General features: G+C 42.1%; 1 protein-coding gene across 1 annotated transcript in view; it reads right to left on the bottom strand.

The window, feature by feature from the left end:
- Positions 1-14,473, bottom strand: part of LOC119649274 — a 505,257-nt gene that overhangs the window by 36,396 nt on the left and 454,388 nt on the right. The window contains exon 5 of the mRNA XM_038051363.1: positions 7,479-7,541. Within this exon, the coding sequence (XP_037907291.1) occupies positions 7,479-7,541 (63 nt within the window). The remainder of the gene's footprint in view (positions 1-7,478; positions 7,542-14,473) is intronic.

Raw genomic sequence — 14,473 nt, 5'->3', positions numbered from 1 at the left:
GTGGTAGTTGTGACGTGTATCAGGAATCAGCACCTTCGGGACCGTGGTCGGGTAGTGCGCATTGAAGCGGTGTTAGTAGACCGCGTTGTCCTGGGTGAGCGCTGATCCGCCGTTCAAAGTTATCTACAGTTTCAAGGACGAAAATTTAAGAGAGGTGGTTGGCGATGAAGTAGGCCAACGCACACTTACCGAGCGGCAACCCTCTTGGCAAAGTAAGCCAAGAAGCAGACGGACTGCGCGGCCTCATCGACAATTTAAATCCATGGCTGAACCGAACGATTGGGTAGGTTTTGAAAACGAAACTTGTTACAATTTTTGGTGCTCACACCCAGCATCAGAAGTAGGATCAGTCTCGAAAAGTAGTATTTGAGCTTATATGACCACATTTTGTTGAAAAAATGTACGCCCCCCTTTTGCATGATGCAGAAAATGACGCCACTTATAATATGGGAAGACTACCTTCTCACGAAATTCAGGTGCAGCCATTGCTTAGTAAATTGACAGACAGGCAAACAGGCCGACAATCTCGAGGGTAGTACTGAATATGACAATGACAAAATGGTATAGGAAATTTTACTTTACAAGTTTGGATGGGATTGACCCAAAGGAATATTTCCTATTTTCCAAAAGTTCTTTATTTGTAAAATCTAACGAATGTTGGACCCCATGTTGGATGTCATGGATGTGACTCAGAAAGTAGGAATGAACAAAATAGTCACCCGTGGTGACTTGGTTGATTGGTGTCACCCAGTTTTAGCTATCGCTTACATTCTGAGTCATTATAAACCTGTGAATGAATGCCAAGGACTAGGAGGAGGATCGTGTAACAACTTAGAGGCTCGTGGTCGCCAACTTTGCGGGTAATAAGTTATTAATGTGTTTACCAGTACAATTTCTGCATAGTCCGTGGATATCCCAATTATATGCATGCGTAAACGTCTCAGATGCGCCCCGCAATCGTTTTCCATTTGTGTTTATTTCCTCGAAGCAATTATATGGGCTACAAAAATCACCAGTGGTACTATTTTGGGGCATAAAACATAGTCCCTATTTGCTAAACCAACACCAACAGCTATGCCATCATATCGTATCTCGACCTTCACGTGGCAATCTTTGGATTCTTAACAGAAAACCGGGAAAACTATGCTACCTGAAACTCCAGAATGAGGGTTGATGCAACATAATGTTAACGCCCTAGCCGAAACAACTACCTATCACGAAGACACGAAAAATGCGTTGGATGGGTCTAGATGGAGGAATAAAAAATATGTATTCGTTACACAGTGCACTAGCTGTTCAACATCTAGCTGATATTACTACACTACAAGTGCGTAAGACAGGGACAAATTTCCTGGAGAAGAGCTAATATACTATTTATTATATGTAGCTGTATCTAGTAAACCCTGTATTCGAAATCAAAAAATAAAACCTGCTATCATGGGCTTGAAAACGACTATGCATTCTAAGCAAAGTTCGCAGCACATGCCTCATAAACGAGGAAACTATACACTCAGAGAAGGACGCCTTCTACGAGGGAATGAAACGAACCGTCGAAGCTGCCAAAACTATGACATTAAATTTATACTTAGAGATTTCAACAACAAAGCAGGGAGGGAGCCCTTATTTGGGCGTATATTGCCACCCACAGCTCACGTAAGTGTACCAATAACAACGGATTACAGACCATTTAAGAAGCAGTGCTGCACTTAATGATTATTGAAAGGACCTGACTTACATGGAAAGAGAGTCACATATAAACGTGGAGAGTCACCGCCGCACGCTTCCTCCACCGCCTCATCGATGCCAACTGCAGACCATACCTGCCGTCATCCCGATCTCATATCAACTATTCGTGCCGATGTTAGCCTATTTCACCACTTCGAATGATATTCTCGCCTACATCAGAAGCAAACTTAACCCTCGCATATGTGAAGCTGACAAAGGATAACCCTCTTGACCGGGTGATAGCTTCCATCAAAGTGCTCCCAATTTTATTTCTTGGCCGCAAGGGGTCTTCATCAAGCCTCATCATCAATTTCTGGCCCGCCTGCCTGCCTCGCCAACCTTGAATGATTTTTCAACTATAAGACTTTTTTACCAAACTGTAAGAACCAAACTGTCAAGTTTCAATTTATTTGCCTAAGCATTCCAACGTCACGTCATCTGCATTACTGAAACCTGGTTGGATGGCAGTATTACAAATTTCGAGCTCCTTGAAGATAGCACTATTTTTCGTTGTGCCACAGACTGCGCCGCACTTGACCAGTCAACTAGCGGAAGTGGCCCTGACAGCTGTTAAGTCCCATTTCCGTGCCGAAACCATCACCGTACGAGTCATTCCCCCAAACGCATGTCAATCGCCTGACTCCACTAACCTATTTTCCGTAAGCTTGCCAAGTTTAACTTTCGTAAAGCGAATTTCAAAGAACTGAACTCAACCCTGGCAACAATCAGCTGGGTCAATTCCTCTAGCCATTAAGGTGGGACCAGGCACCTTCTATATCATTCCATTAGATCTCCATCCTTGTTGCGTTCCCTACCCTTCTAAGTCTCTGGGCTCTTACACGGTCTGGTTTACCACAGGACCTAGGGCCTGCTAGGAAAAAGTTTTCGACTTTTGAAACGCATGTTGACTTCGTTTGTTTTTCACAATTCTGCGCTCTTCCTTGGTCAAACATCACTGGAGCGCGGAAACTTCAAACCATTGTGGTTGCTCAGATATCCCCACCTTTCGTTAAGGAGAAACCACATTAAGTTTTCAGAATCGGATCGTTATTTAAACTATCTAAGGATGGGCTGCATTTCAAATCAAAATTCGTGTTTCTTTAATTTTTATGAGCGTAGAAGCGGAGGAGTCGCTTTACGTCTTTACGTAATTATGTAACACTATGTAAATAGCGTATTTATAATGCCTTAGCGTGAGTCCTTGCTACAAGTTTAATTGTATTTGTCGTAACTGTATTTGGTTTGTAATTAAGAGTGATGTCTTCATATCCAAAGTGGGATCTTTCAAATCATTTTTTTTTTCAAAATGACATTTTCTCACATTTGCGGGAATTCTCACTTAAAAACTAATGAACCGTTCATTATGAAATTTGGAGGTATGTTTCTCTACCAAGAGTATCTTTGGGATCATATCATACTTTTTTGCATAATTAGTGAAAAAAATTGTGAAAATTGAAATATATTTGTGGATACTTGCAAAAGTTGTAATTTTAATTATTTCATTCTGGTTCATATTCACAGACAATAAGTCAGTAAAGCAAAGTTAAAACTTTTTTGGTTTCAGATAAAAATTGGAGTCGCTACACGACCTGTAGTTGGTGAATTCTGGTTACGGCCTTCAGCGGACTAATGCCGCGTAGCTTTGTTATTTTTGGCTTAAATTATTCGAAAAAATTCTCAAAATCAGTTCGAAATATGGCTAATATAATATTGAATTTTAACGTGATTTCTCCCCTTAAACTCTTTCGCTCCTCTTCACTTCCACTATCCATTTCCTTTTCAAGTTCCTTATTAGCAACCTTCATGTCAATGTTGGCTGATTAAAGCTCCTCAGTACATTTCCCTTTCGCTTTTTATTATTTTCAACAAGAACCTTGAACCAATTCTTTAGTGTGTAGACAGGTGTTGTCATCATCCCCTTCACAAAAGTGGCGATCGTTTCTCAGTAAGAATTACCGTCTTGTATCCCGCCTCTCCTTTAAAATTTTGGAAAGGCATGTCAGCGGTTGGCATGGCTTTGCTAAACGTAAGTCCACTGTCCCCAACCTGGTTGACTTTACCAAATTGTTGGCTAAATTCTGCTAAGGAGTTCGATACTGTAAACTACAAGATACTTTTGTCCAAACTCAACCTTTTTAGCGTTCCCATACCATTTACTTGTCTTTTACTTTGTACATCCCGTTCCTTCCCCCAACCCCCCTTCTCTTTCATACAACAGCGTAGAACCTAGCTAGACTTATGTATATTTTTCAAACTTTGTACGGGTCTGATGGACTGATCCGCTCGAACAACATCATTTCTCATGCCGCCTCTTTCATCCAACACAAACATTTTCAACGCGGCTAGATCCCTTAATCTTTTCAGTACTTTTATGCATAGGTTAATGTTCTTGCTTTTGAGGACAATAAATGGAGTTGAAGTTTACTCTGTTTGCTGTCAGTTAATAACTCTCTTTGCTGTTAGTTAATAAATAACTAATTTTGAATCATTACATAACAATGCATACAGTAACAATTACTGGAGTACTCTAACTAGCTAAAGGGTGTCTAAAAAAAGACATAGATCCGCGTCTGATCACGGAGGTTCAGCGTCATTGGAAATGTCTAGCGCTTAGGCAGGGAACAGATGAGAACATTTTGTCTCTGTTTTTTTATTTTTATTTTTGAATTTTTGAATTGTATTCACAGATTTGAATGATTTAATTTTTTTCTGAGACTTGAATGATTTAATTTTTTTTTGTATCTACTTTAACTGCGAATTTTTGCACGGATACATCATACCACATACTAACAAAGGTCGAATATTTCCAATTCAATACGATACAAAGGGTAGTAGGCGGTCAAAGGGTAGTATAGGTCCAAAGGTGAAACGTGAATTGGTATTCAAGATGGAGTATAAAACCTGGAAAACGCTGCTGAAACAATACCAACAGCTCTATTATAAACCCCATCTCCACCTCCCCGTGGTGATCGCTGGGAGATTTTTCTTAATGAAAGTGAGTCTCCCGCGCCCAAAAACGAGACAAATTGTACCAACTGGTCCTTCAGTTCGGGGGCTGGCTAGGGCTGACAAACCTATATGGACAACCGATGTTATGAAGCCACAGAAGGAACAGCATGGACTTTAAAACGATGAACCCGGCGACAACAACGAAATAACGCAATTTCTCATGGAACGTGTGCTCCCTGTACAGACCGAACGCTGCTCAGTAGCTAGTCGATATAAGGCTGATGAAAATGCGTGGACGGTTTCCTAGAGAAGAGTCACTACAGCATATATTATAGCGGCCATTCAGTAAACCATGTGCTCGGAGTAGGTTTCTTAGTCAGCAAAAAAATGAAAGACTCCAGAGTCGGAGACGGATACCTTCTACAAGGCAGTTGAGTGGACCCTCGAAGCCTACCCCAAATCATACTTGGAGATTTCAACAGTCAAGTAGGGACGGAGCCTGTATTTAGGCGATACGTCGGCTTCCACAGCTTACATATATCAATGATAGATAGTAGTATCACACGAAATTGTTGATGGAAGTACCTAGTGCTGATTAAACGCTGCCACCTCTCAGCCTTCATGAATATCAGAACATATAGAGGAGCCAGTATAGACTCGGATCACTATCTCGTTGGCATAGTGCTCCGGGCTCGAATTACAACCCCACCTACAATCGCTTTTGACAATCAAGTGAGAATGAATACTGAAGCCATTCACAACACAGCCCTCCGTAACACCGCTAAGCTAGCAGATGTCTTTGAGATGAAGCATCAAGAAATGATCTTCACAACCACCTGAAGAGCATTATCGTTGATACGGCCACAATCATACTTGGCCCCAGTCGCAAGAAAAGTTGGAACGGCTGGTTCGACGATGAATGCAAGCTAGCAACGAAGTGGAAGAATGCTGCATACCGAGTAATGTTTCATTCTCATAGAACGCGGGCACGTTCAGAGACTTACCAAGAACCCCGGCGAACAGAGAAACGACTTTACAGATGGCAAAAGGAAGTCTAGGAAAACCAACAAGTCTGTGAACTCGAAAAGCACCAGGCGCGGAAGTTTTACAAATAAGTCAGCAGGATGAAGCCTTTTACACCTAGATGCTCATCCTGCTGAGACAAAGAGGGAAATCTGATTTCCGACAGAATGGGCATATTGGAGTGATGGGTTGAGTATTTTGCTCAACAACCAAAATATTGGCGAGTTGGAGGTCCCGCCAACTGCACATTAATGAAGGCAAGACGAAGTACACGGTGGCAACTTCAGCGACAGAAACCAAAGAACCAACAATATCGAATCGCGTTCGTTAAGTGAAAACAATAAAGACAGAAGACTGCAACTTTGATATCATTGGAAATTTCTCCTATCTAGGGTCGAAAATCACAACCGATAACAGCTACGATGATGAAATCCGCGTACGGTTGTTGGCTGCCAACAGAGCCTATCTCAGCTTACAAAAACTGTTTCGCTCGAAACGTCTCACCATAGGGTCAAAGCTCTTACTGTACAAGGCAATGATTTTGTCAGTCCTCATTTCCTCCTCGTAGACCGGGGTTCTTAGCAAAAAAACTGCGAACTCTTGGTCGCGTTCGAGAGAAGAATCCTTCGAAGAATTTTGGGCCCCCTACATCAGCATGGACGATTCCGTAGTCTACATAACGACGAAATCTATGAGCGATACCATGACCGGCTCCACAGGTTGCGGTATGCGGGTCGCTTAATCCGAATTGATGAGGATGATCCAGCCGGAAAAGTCTATAAGGGCAACATCTATGGTAGAAAAAGAAGACGAGACAGACCCTCCTTGAAGTGGAGCGTAGGTCAGGATCCCAAACAGATTTTAAGGATATCGAATTGGTGGACCCCGGCGCATAACCGGAGTGTCTGGAGTTGTTTACCAAGGCAGGCCTAGACCGGATACCGGCTATTGCACCATTGATGATGAATATGACACCAAGCTCGTTTTGATATCTCGAAACAAGGAAGGTAGTTAAATCTTCAGTTGCTGCATACTCTCAATGCAATGAAAAAGGAAAAAACCCTTTCGTACTTCACGCGCCAAGCTCCCTGTTTCCGATTTGATTTAATATTATTATTGATAATTTTCTTGCTAATAAAATTATGCTTTGGCTCAGTTGTCATCATAAGCAATGCTAATAAAGTGTAAGGTCCACAGCAGCGGGACAAGTATGAAGAAACCCAATCCAACCCCAAAAGAAAACCAATCTTAGAGGTTGAGGTTGAGGTTTAAGTGCAAAATCCGGAGGCTAACGCCGATCATACCCGTCTACTTTAGGAGGGTTTTATAAGGAAAGGTCGTAGTTTGAGGCTAGTCTTACGATTTTCATTATTTGCAGCAGAAGTCATTATTTCTTCCCAGCTTCATTTTAAGCGAAATCATGGTCTCCAATTTGTTATGATGAAACCCATATTATACATATTTTGGATTCATCATCCATAATTTGGATTTCTATTACTTACGAGTATTACTTGCAAAGAATTATCTTATCCATCTCCCAACCGAAGAGAATGTTTCTGCTTTCTTTCTTCACACTTGAGGAGATATGGTGGGACAGTTATTGATTGGATTCGGCCCACATGTGCTCATTGAGCCACCCGACTGACTACACAATAAAAACTTTTCCTATAAAAATGTAGTGACTTTTCACTTGTATCCCGTTTCCAATGCTATCAAATGCAGGGAATTTTCAATTTACTTTATCGTGAAGGCACGTTGCGAGGGCAACGGAAAATACTCACCAAATAACTGTATCGATTTCTCCGCCGCGCCAAGCTCATTATACAAACACCCGTCAGGATCAGCTGCAAATAGAAAAGAAGGAAAAAACGTGAGTCCTCATTTTCGTTTCAATAGATTAGGTCTAAATATAGTGAAGGTACATGTGTTCCTCTACATACATATGTGCATACCTCATGGGAGAATTCAAACTTTAATATTGAAATTGCACGGAAGACGAACAATATGAATTAAGGTGAGAATCGAGCGGAGCATGGCATGAAAGAGGTACATCCTGCGAGGATACTCCTTCATCCGTTGCCATGGAGCGCTACCTGCAGTTCTTCCCTAAACACTTAGTAAATCGAACGTAATGGGACATACATGTAACGCTGAAGAGGCTTAAGTTTACACAACATATCCGTACGACATAAAATTCCCATCCAAAAACTGAATATTGGCGTATCCCATTACATATCCTATCAGGAATCGGGGATCCCTGAAGTGTGTACAAAATTTTCACTATACCTTAGCGGAACCTCATATGTTCATGCACATTTGTGCCCCGTCGGTGGGCTCACATCAGCATTCCGTGGAGCCCAGTGGCTGGTGTTCCTGATGGGACGAAGGGAAACTTTCAAGTACTGCCACATCTTTGTGTGATGATGTGGCTTCCTTTCACATATCCTTGACAGTCGGAGCATTTCCCACAAAGCAGCCATGAGTAGAACAGGCTAAGAATAGAGCAGGAATACGAAAGTATCGGTACTTGGAAGAGCAGCTTCGTTTAACCACCACTTCCTCTTCACGTTACCGAAATACCGCATCTCGGAACACTGCCTGCTCAGTAGAACGCCATGAAGGACGAGAAACAATTTGAAAGATATAGAAAATTGTAGACTTTGGACGGCTTCAATGTTATCACACTATTAGTAGCAGCGACTGTGGGTATACTACATGCGAGTACGTACCTGCCTCGAGTATTGGGGGAAGTATTTGCCTCGTTTCAATTTTAATGGGATATTTAATTTAAAGCATCTACAACGTAGTGTGGAGGCTTCAGTGATGAGATCTGACAAGGAATCCAGCTAGCTCTTTTGATCTGTCGTAGTTGGAGCAGAGTGAAATCACTATTTTAGGATAAATCAAGAGGTCGATTTTAAGATCCTTTGTATATTTAATAGTTTTCCTTGAGAATATGTGTATTCCAGGGCCTTTGCGGGAGGCGAGGCTGGGAAGATTGGGTACGCATTTGATTGCTCTTGTAATCCAATCCACGAGTATGCTAATTCAAATTCTATTTATATCTTCACTAGCGAGAAGCACGAAAAGTAAAAGGTTATATCCTATCGTCACTACTGACTGCTGAAGTGAAAAATCCTTTGGAACGAGTAAGAAATTCAGTTTTCACGCCAGAGAAAAGAAAAACAAATTTTCCATTTCGCATTTGTACAAATTGCGTCCAATGTCTACATATATGGAAAAGGCTCGTCCTTTAGAGGAAATTTGAAACATCTTTTTCGTATGAAATTTGATTAAGACGCCATGAATTGAAAATGGAAATGAAAAACGAAAAATAGAATATGGGATGAAAGGTTACCTTTCGCACTACCCTACATTGTGCCATTCCCTCGTCGTACACAATATATGCAATGGGTTCGCATATTTTAATCGGGCGAGAAAAAGGAAAGGGGTGGGTAATTGTGATTTTCAATTGTTAACAATGCGAGCAGAAATTGGATTTCATATTACGTATACGTAGGAATATTTGAATTCAGGCAAGGATTTAATTGCAAATGTTTTTTCTAATTCAAATTCGTGAGTAGATTGTGATATTTCTGTTTGGCTGAATAGTTTCCATCTGGAAAATACACAAAAAAAGGATCCTCTTAATGCGTTTGCCGGATGTTTGCTGTTCGTTTTGTCTGCTCTGGAAATGGAGCAATTAAAAGTTGTTTCAGAATACACGTTTTTTGTTTTCGCTAAACTGATAAAAAATATTGTGCAGCCATACTTTCCCGACATATTCCATTCTAACCTAATTTATTTGGTAAATAAAATCCTGGGGACACGAATAAAAAGTTCCATTGCTGCCAAAGAAGTTTGGTTTTCAATATACGAGGTTAAGGACGCTTGCCGTGCTATTGTGGTGAAGCGGATGATCACGAACAGGTTAAGGAGTCTATGCATTTGAGTCACCCTGGATGAAAGTTTTCGGGATGAAGGCCCCCCCACTCAGGGATGAATAGAAGTATTGGTTCGAGTCTGGCTCTCTTTATAACATGCGGTTGCGGATTAGTTGGAAATAATCATCCTGGCCGATATGCCTTACAGGATAATTGGAGAACGCAATATCTGACCCATCGTTTCAAAGGTGACCAATAACGATCAACCGCAAAGCAGTGAAGAACCGTAGGGGTACGTTTTAATAAACTTGAAAGTAGTCAAATCAGCCATTTTTGGAGTGAGTTTCGCAGCCAGCCTTTTACATGAAAATAAGGGACAGCTTTTAGGGATATCGAATTGGTGGACCTCGGTCTGGAGTTCCTTACTAAGGCAGGCCTAGACCGGATACCGGTTGTTGCGTCGTTGTTGATGATGATGACAATAAGGGGTTTTCTTCAATAAAGTAATTGTTCAATAAAGACATTTGTAGTCAACAAAGTAAACCTCTTATTTTCATTTCGACTTGAACTTAGTTTGCCGAATTCCTACTGGGAAGTAAATGTAAAATTTGACGAAACATTTGTTTCTACCATGATCCCTTCGGAAGCAGAGCTCTCAAATGCGAGCTTCAATGCCGCTTCCAGAAACAACCGGGAAATGAGAGTCGCCGTTGCTTAGTTGTGGAACAGGCGACGACGACCCTCAACCGTACAGCCTAATAAAGTATGTTTCTTAATAAATATAGGAGCAAGCGTTTCAGCTATTTCAATCTTATTCGTCCTACCGAATTATAACGCATCCTCCGAGTTATCGGCGCTATTCTGAACCCGATCTTAGAACGCCCTCGACAGTCGTCATCCGAAACTATGATTCGGCAAAAATGGAACTCGACTACATGGTGCAACAGGGCATTTATAGACCATCCAACCTAACTATGTTGGACTTAAGTCGTCTTAACGTTTCTCTTACTGTATTGGAATGTACCGATTAAAATATGTTTAACTTTGTTCGACTCTCAGCTCCGGATGATAGAATTGTAGTAAGCCTGTTTGACACATAGCGCTCAAAGACACACTACGCTTGAACTCCCCCATGAGCCTCACGTGTGTGTTCGCCAAAAGGTTAAGAAAAGGCACCAGTGTTTTTTGGAATCCACAACTTCTATTATATGCGAGCTCGACAATGGTTGCAAAATTCCCGGAGCGTCCGTTCAGAATGACAGTTGAAATGCGAAGAGAGAAATGATCAGGCTAGAAGTCGACATGCGGCAACATCATTTTAACAAGTTGTTAGCACTGATGAAGGGAACAAGTGCTTCCCGAAATATCGGTATTTGCAAGAATAAATATTCACACCAACGAGAAAGAAACAACAAGTTTTTATTATTTCAAAAAGTGGAAAGTTCACAATTTGGACGACAGGACAATATCCGTTCGAAGAAATAGCCGCAACGTCTGCCAAAGGGTTCATAAGAGTTAAAGTTAACGGTGTTCATGTCGATAGTTGCTACCACAGGTAGATACTAGTATTAGATATACTGTGGTTGCTATGGTCCGCCAAGTGCAATAAGAGGGGAACATGAGCGAATGTTACATGAACTGGAGTTAGACATGAGTGTACGATCCCTCACTGTCATCGCGGGAGGCGTCAACGCATGGTCTAGCAAGTGGTAGTAGTAAGTTTCTAATAACAACGGGTTGATATTGCTGGAGGAATTTCCTCCGCTGGACTTGCTAACATCGGAAGTATCCATACCTTCCGTAAAGGGAGGATAAGTTCAGTGGTAGACATTACCTTCGTAAGCAGTGCGCTGATGAGGGATATTTCCTGGTGAGTTAGTGAACACTACACACAGAGTGACCATCAAACTGTACAGTATAGTCTGATGGAGAATAGGAGAATGGGGCATCCGAAGGACATAACGTTACGTCGGACGAAGTGGAGTTCAAAGATGTTTGACGCGGAAATCTTCTTCTTCTTTTTCTTCAGCCTTTGTCCCGTTCACAAGCGGGATCGGCTCGTCGTGATCGGTTTCGCCATTTGGCTCTATTGAATGCCTGATCTGGGTGCAATCTCGAGGCTTTCAAATCCCTATCTTGCGTATCAAGCCACCGTTGTTTAAGTCTGCCTTTTGGTCGTTTACTATCGACTTCGATGTTCAGACCAATCATGGCAAGTGAATTCTCGTCAGCACGAATTGCGTGAACTTTTCCACGATCGGTGCAATCCCATAACGATCGCGGATATCCTCATTTCGGATGTAATCTAAACGTGTGACGCCACTAGTCCAACGTAGCATCTTCGTCTCCATTACCGCAAGACGCCGTTCATTGTCTTCTATAGTCGGCCAACACTCAGAACCATAGAGAGCGACTGGACGGACGACATTCCGGTAAATTTTAGATTTGAGACGGTCGTTGATACGTCGATCACAAAGAACACCAGTTGTGGAACGCCACGTCATCCAGGTTGCGTTAATGCGTGAAGTAATTTCATAACGCAGTTCTCCATTGGTTGATAGCGTTGATCCGAGGTATTTAAATCGCTCAGTTCTGGGCAGATCACTGCCGCTGACAGTGATTGTGCCTGTTTCATGGGGATCGGTCGTCAAAAATTAATTTTTATTTAAATTCATTTTGAGATCGTGTTTCATGAGGCGATCATCCCATTTTTGAATAAGTTGCTCGAAATCATTTTTGCTATCAGATGCTAGGAAAACATCATCTGCATAAACCAGTGTGTAGGGCGCTGGACGTTGGATATTCCGTGAGACGGTGTCCATAACAAGGACAAAGAGGAGTGGTGAGAGGGCACTTCCTTGATGAACACCAACAGAGACACGAAGCGGTTTTGATACACCCGCCATACTTCGAACTTTACTTTTCGGATCATGGTAGAGCAATTGAACCCAGCGCACGAGTTCTTCTGGCACGAAGTGTTTTCGTAAAGCATACCAGATGAGTTCGTGTGGTACACGGTCAAACGCTTCCTCTAGATCCAGAAAGGCAATGTAAAGAGGGCGATGCTTCTCAAGGTGTTTCTCCATGAGTAACCGCGGAAATGTTCGTTGGAATATTTAAATATTTATAGTTCCAAACCAACAGGTACAGCGAGAGAAAAATCTGACCAAATTGTCAGAAACATGGTCACAGCCTGTGCCAGGGTACAAAAATAACGCTCAAAGATTATCGAAATCGAGGTGGAATGACGAAATGTGGTGAATCGTCAACCTGGCAGATGAACCAATTGCAGGCATAAGGAGGTAGGACGATACCAAAAATAATGTGCCATTATCACCCTCGACGTGAGGAATGCTTTTAACTTAGCCCATTAACAGCATATAATAACAACTCTAAGCCATCTTAATGTGTCCACGTATATTTAGCTAATCATTAGGAATTGTTCCGTGGATATAAAGCCCCTCTATGACAGCAACATAGCCTATTTGAATATTTGGTCGCCGGCGGAATGCCTCAGGGGTTGGTGCTAGGCCCACCACTCTGCTGCGCATCGAACTCCCGCGGCAAGCTACTCTTATCGGCTATGCAGACGACATCGTAATTGTCGTAGTAGACAAACACTTCGAGGCTGTTGGCTGAGCATGGAGACACCGGTTAAGCTGATCAAGGATTAGTTGGTATCACATGGATTATATTTCGCGGAAAACAAAACTGAGGGTTTACTTATCAGCAGACAAACTGAAAGAAAATCTATAGTTTTGTGTGGCACAACAGCGTCAAAGACTTTTATTGAATACCTCGGGGTTACGCTAGATCATGGATTAGCCTTGAAGGAACACTTGATCTACGCGAGCGAGAAAGCCGAGAAAGTTGTAGCTACGTTAACTGGTGTGATGCCCAATATTGGAGGACCGGAACCGCCAAAGAAGTCATTGCTAGCCAGAGTGTGTTCATCCATTTTACTGCGTGCAGCACCAGTTTTGACAAAAGCCTTTAATGTTCAGATGTATCGGAGAAAGTTATCTTCAAAATATCGTCTGAGCGCGTTAAGAGAGAGAAGATGCAAAGATTATGAAACTTGAAAACACGCAGTGACCATAGCGCTGCAGATGGACTGGAAGAGAAAACGCGCACAACCAGGATGTGGGATATTTCCCACAAGCGAAGGTGGAGGCAGAGGCTGATTCCCAACACCCAGCTTTGGATTATACGCAGCCACTGACATGCTCACTATCATTTGACTCAGTTTACGACTGGACATGGCGGATACCATAGGTATTTACATCCTTCTGGACATGACCATTATCCCTTCTGTCCAGAATGTCTAAACGAAGATCCTGAGTACATGCTCTTTGTTTATCCTAGATTTGTAAATGAGAGGGAACAGCTTGACCTTCTCTTGACGAGACCCTTACAAGTGGAGACGATTATTCTGCCAATGCTTGAATTTTAAGAAGGGTGGAATGCAGTTAGTAGAACCATAAGCTGTTAGAGTGTTTACGAAAAAGCGGCAGGGTGGAGGCAATTCTCAATGTAGAAGTAAGCAGGTAAAACTTTAGCCTGCCCCACGATGTAATACCTCTAAATGGTTTCGTGGGGCATAGCGGGCGAGGAGAGTTGATTTAGTGGGTTATAGTTCCACACTGTGTCTTTTGATGCTTTCCACCTCTATAAAAAAAGCTGCCTACATCACTGATCACTCATATGCATAACCCTACTACCCTGAAAAGATGGGCGAAGCTGTTCCTAAATCATCTACTTGACCTAAATTTGCACATAACGTGAACCCAATCAAAGTAACCAAGCTGCGTATGCCGAATAATAAAAAACAAGTCGGGAAACCGGAAGCTAAACGCTTCAGGTACGAAAGGTTTTGTGTATTCCTTTGTACG

This window comes from Hermetia illucens, chromosome 2, assembly GCF_905115235.1.
Source record: "Hermetia illucens chromosome 2, iHerIll2.2.curated.20191125, whole genome shotgun sequence".
Taxonomy (NCBI): Eukaryota; Metazoa; Arthropoda; class Insecta; order Diptera; family Stratiomyidae; genus Hermetia; species Hermetia illucens.
Note: the sequence above shows the minus strand (reverse complement) of the source record. Positions and strands in the feature narration are given on the sequence as shown.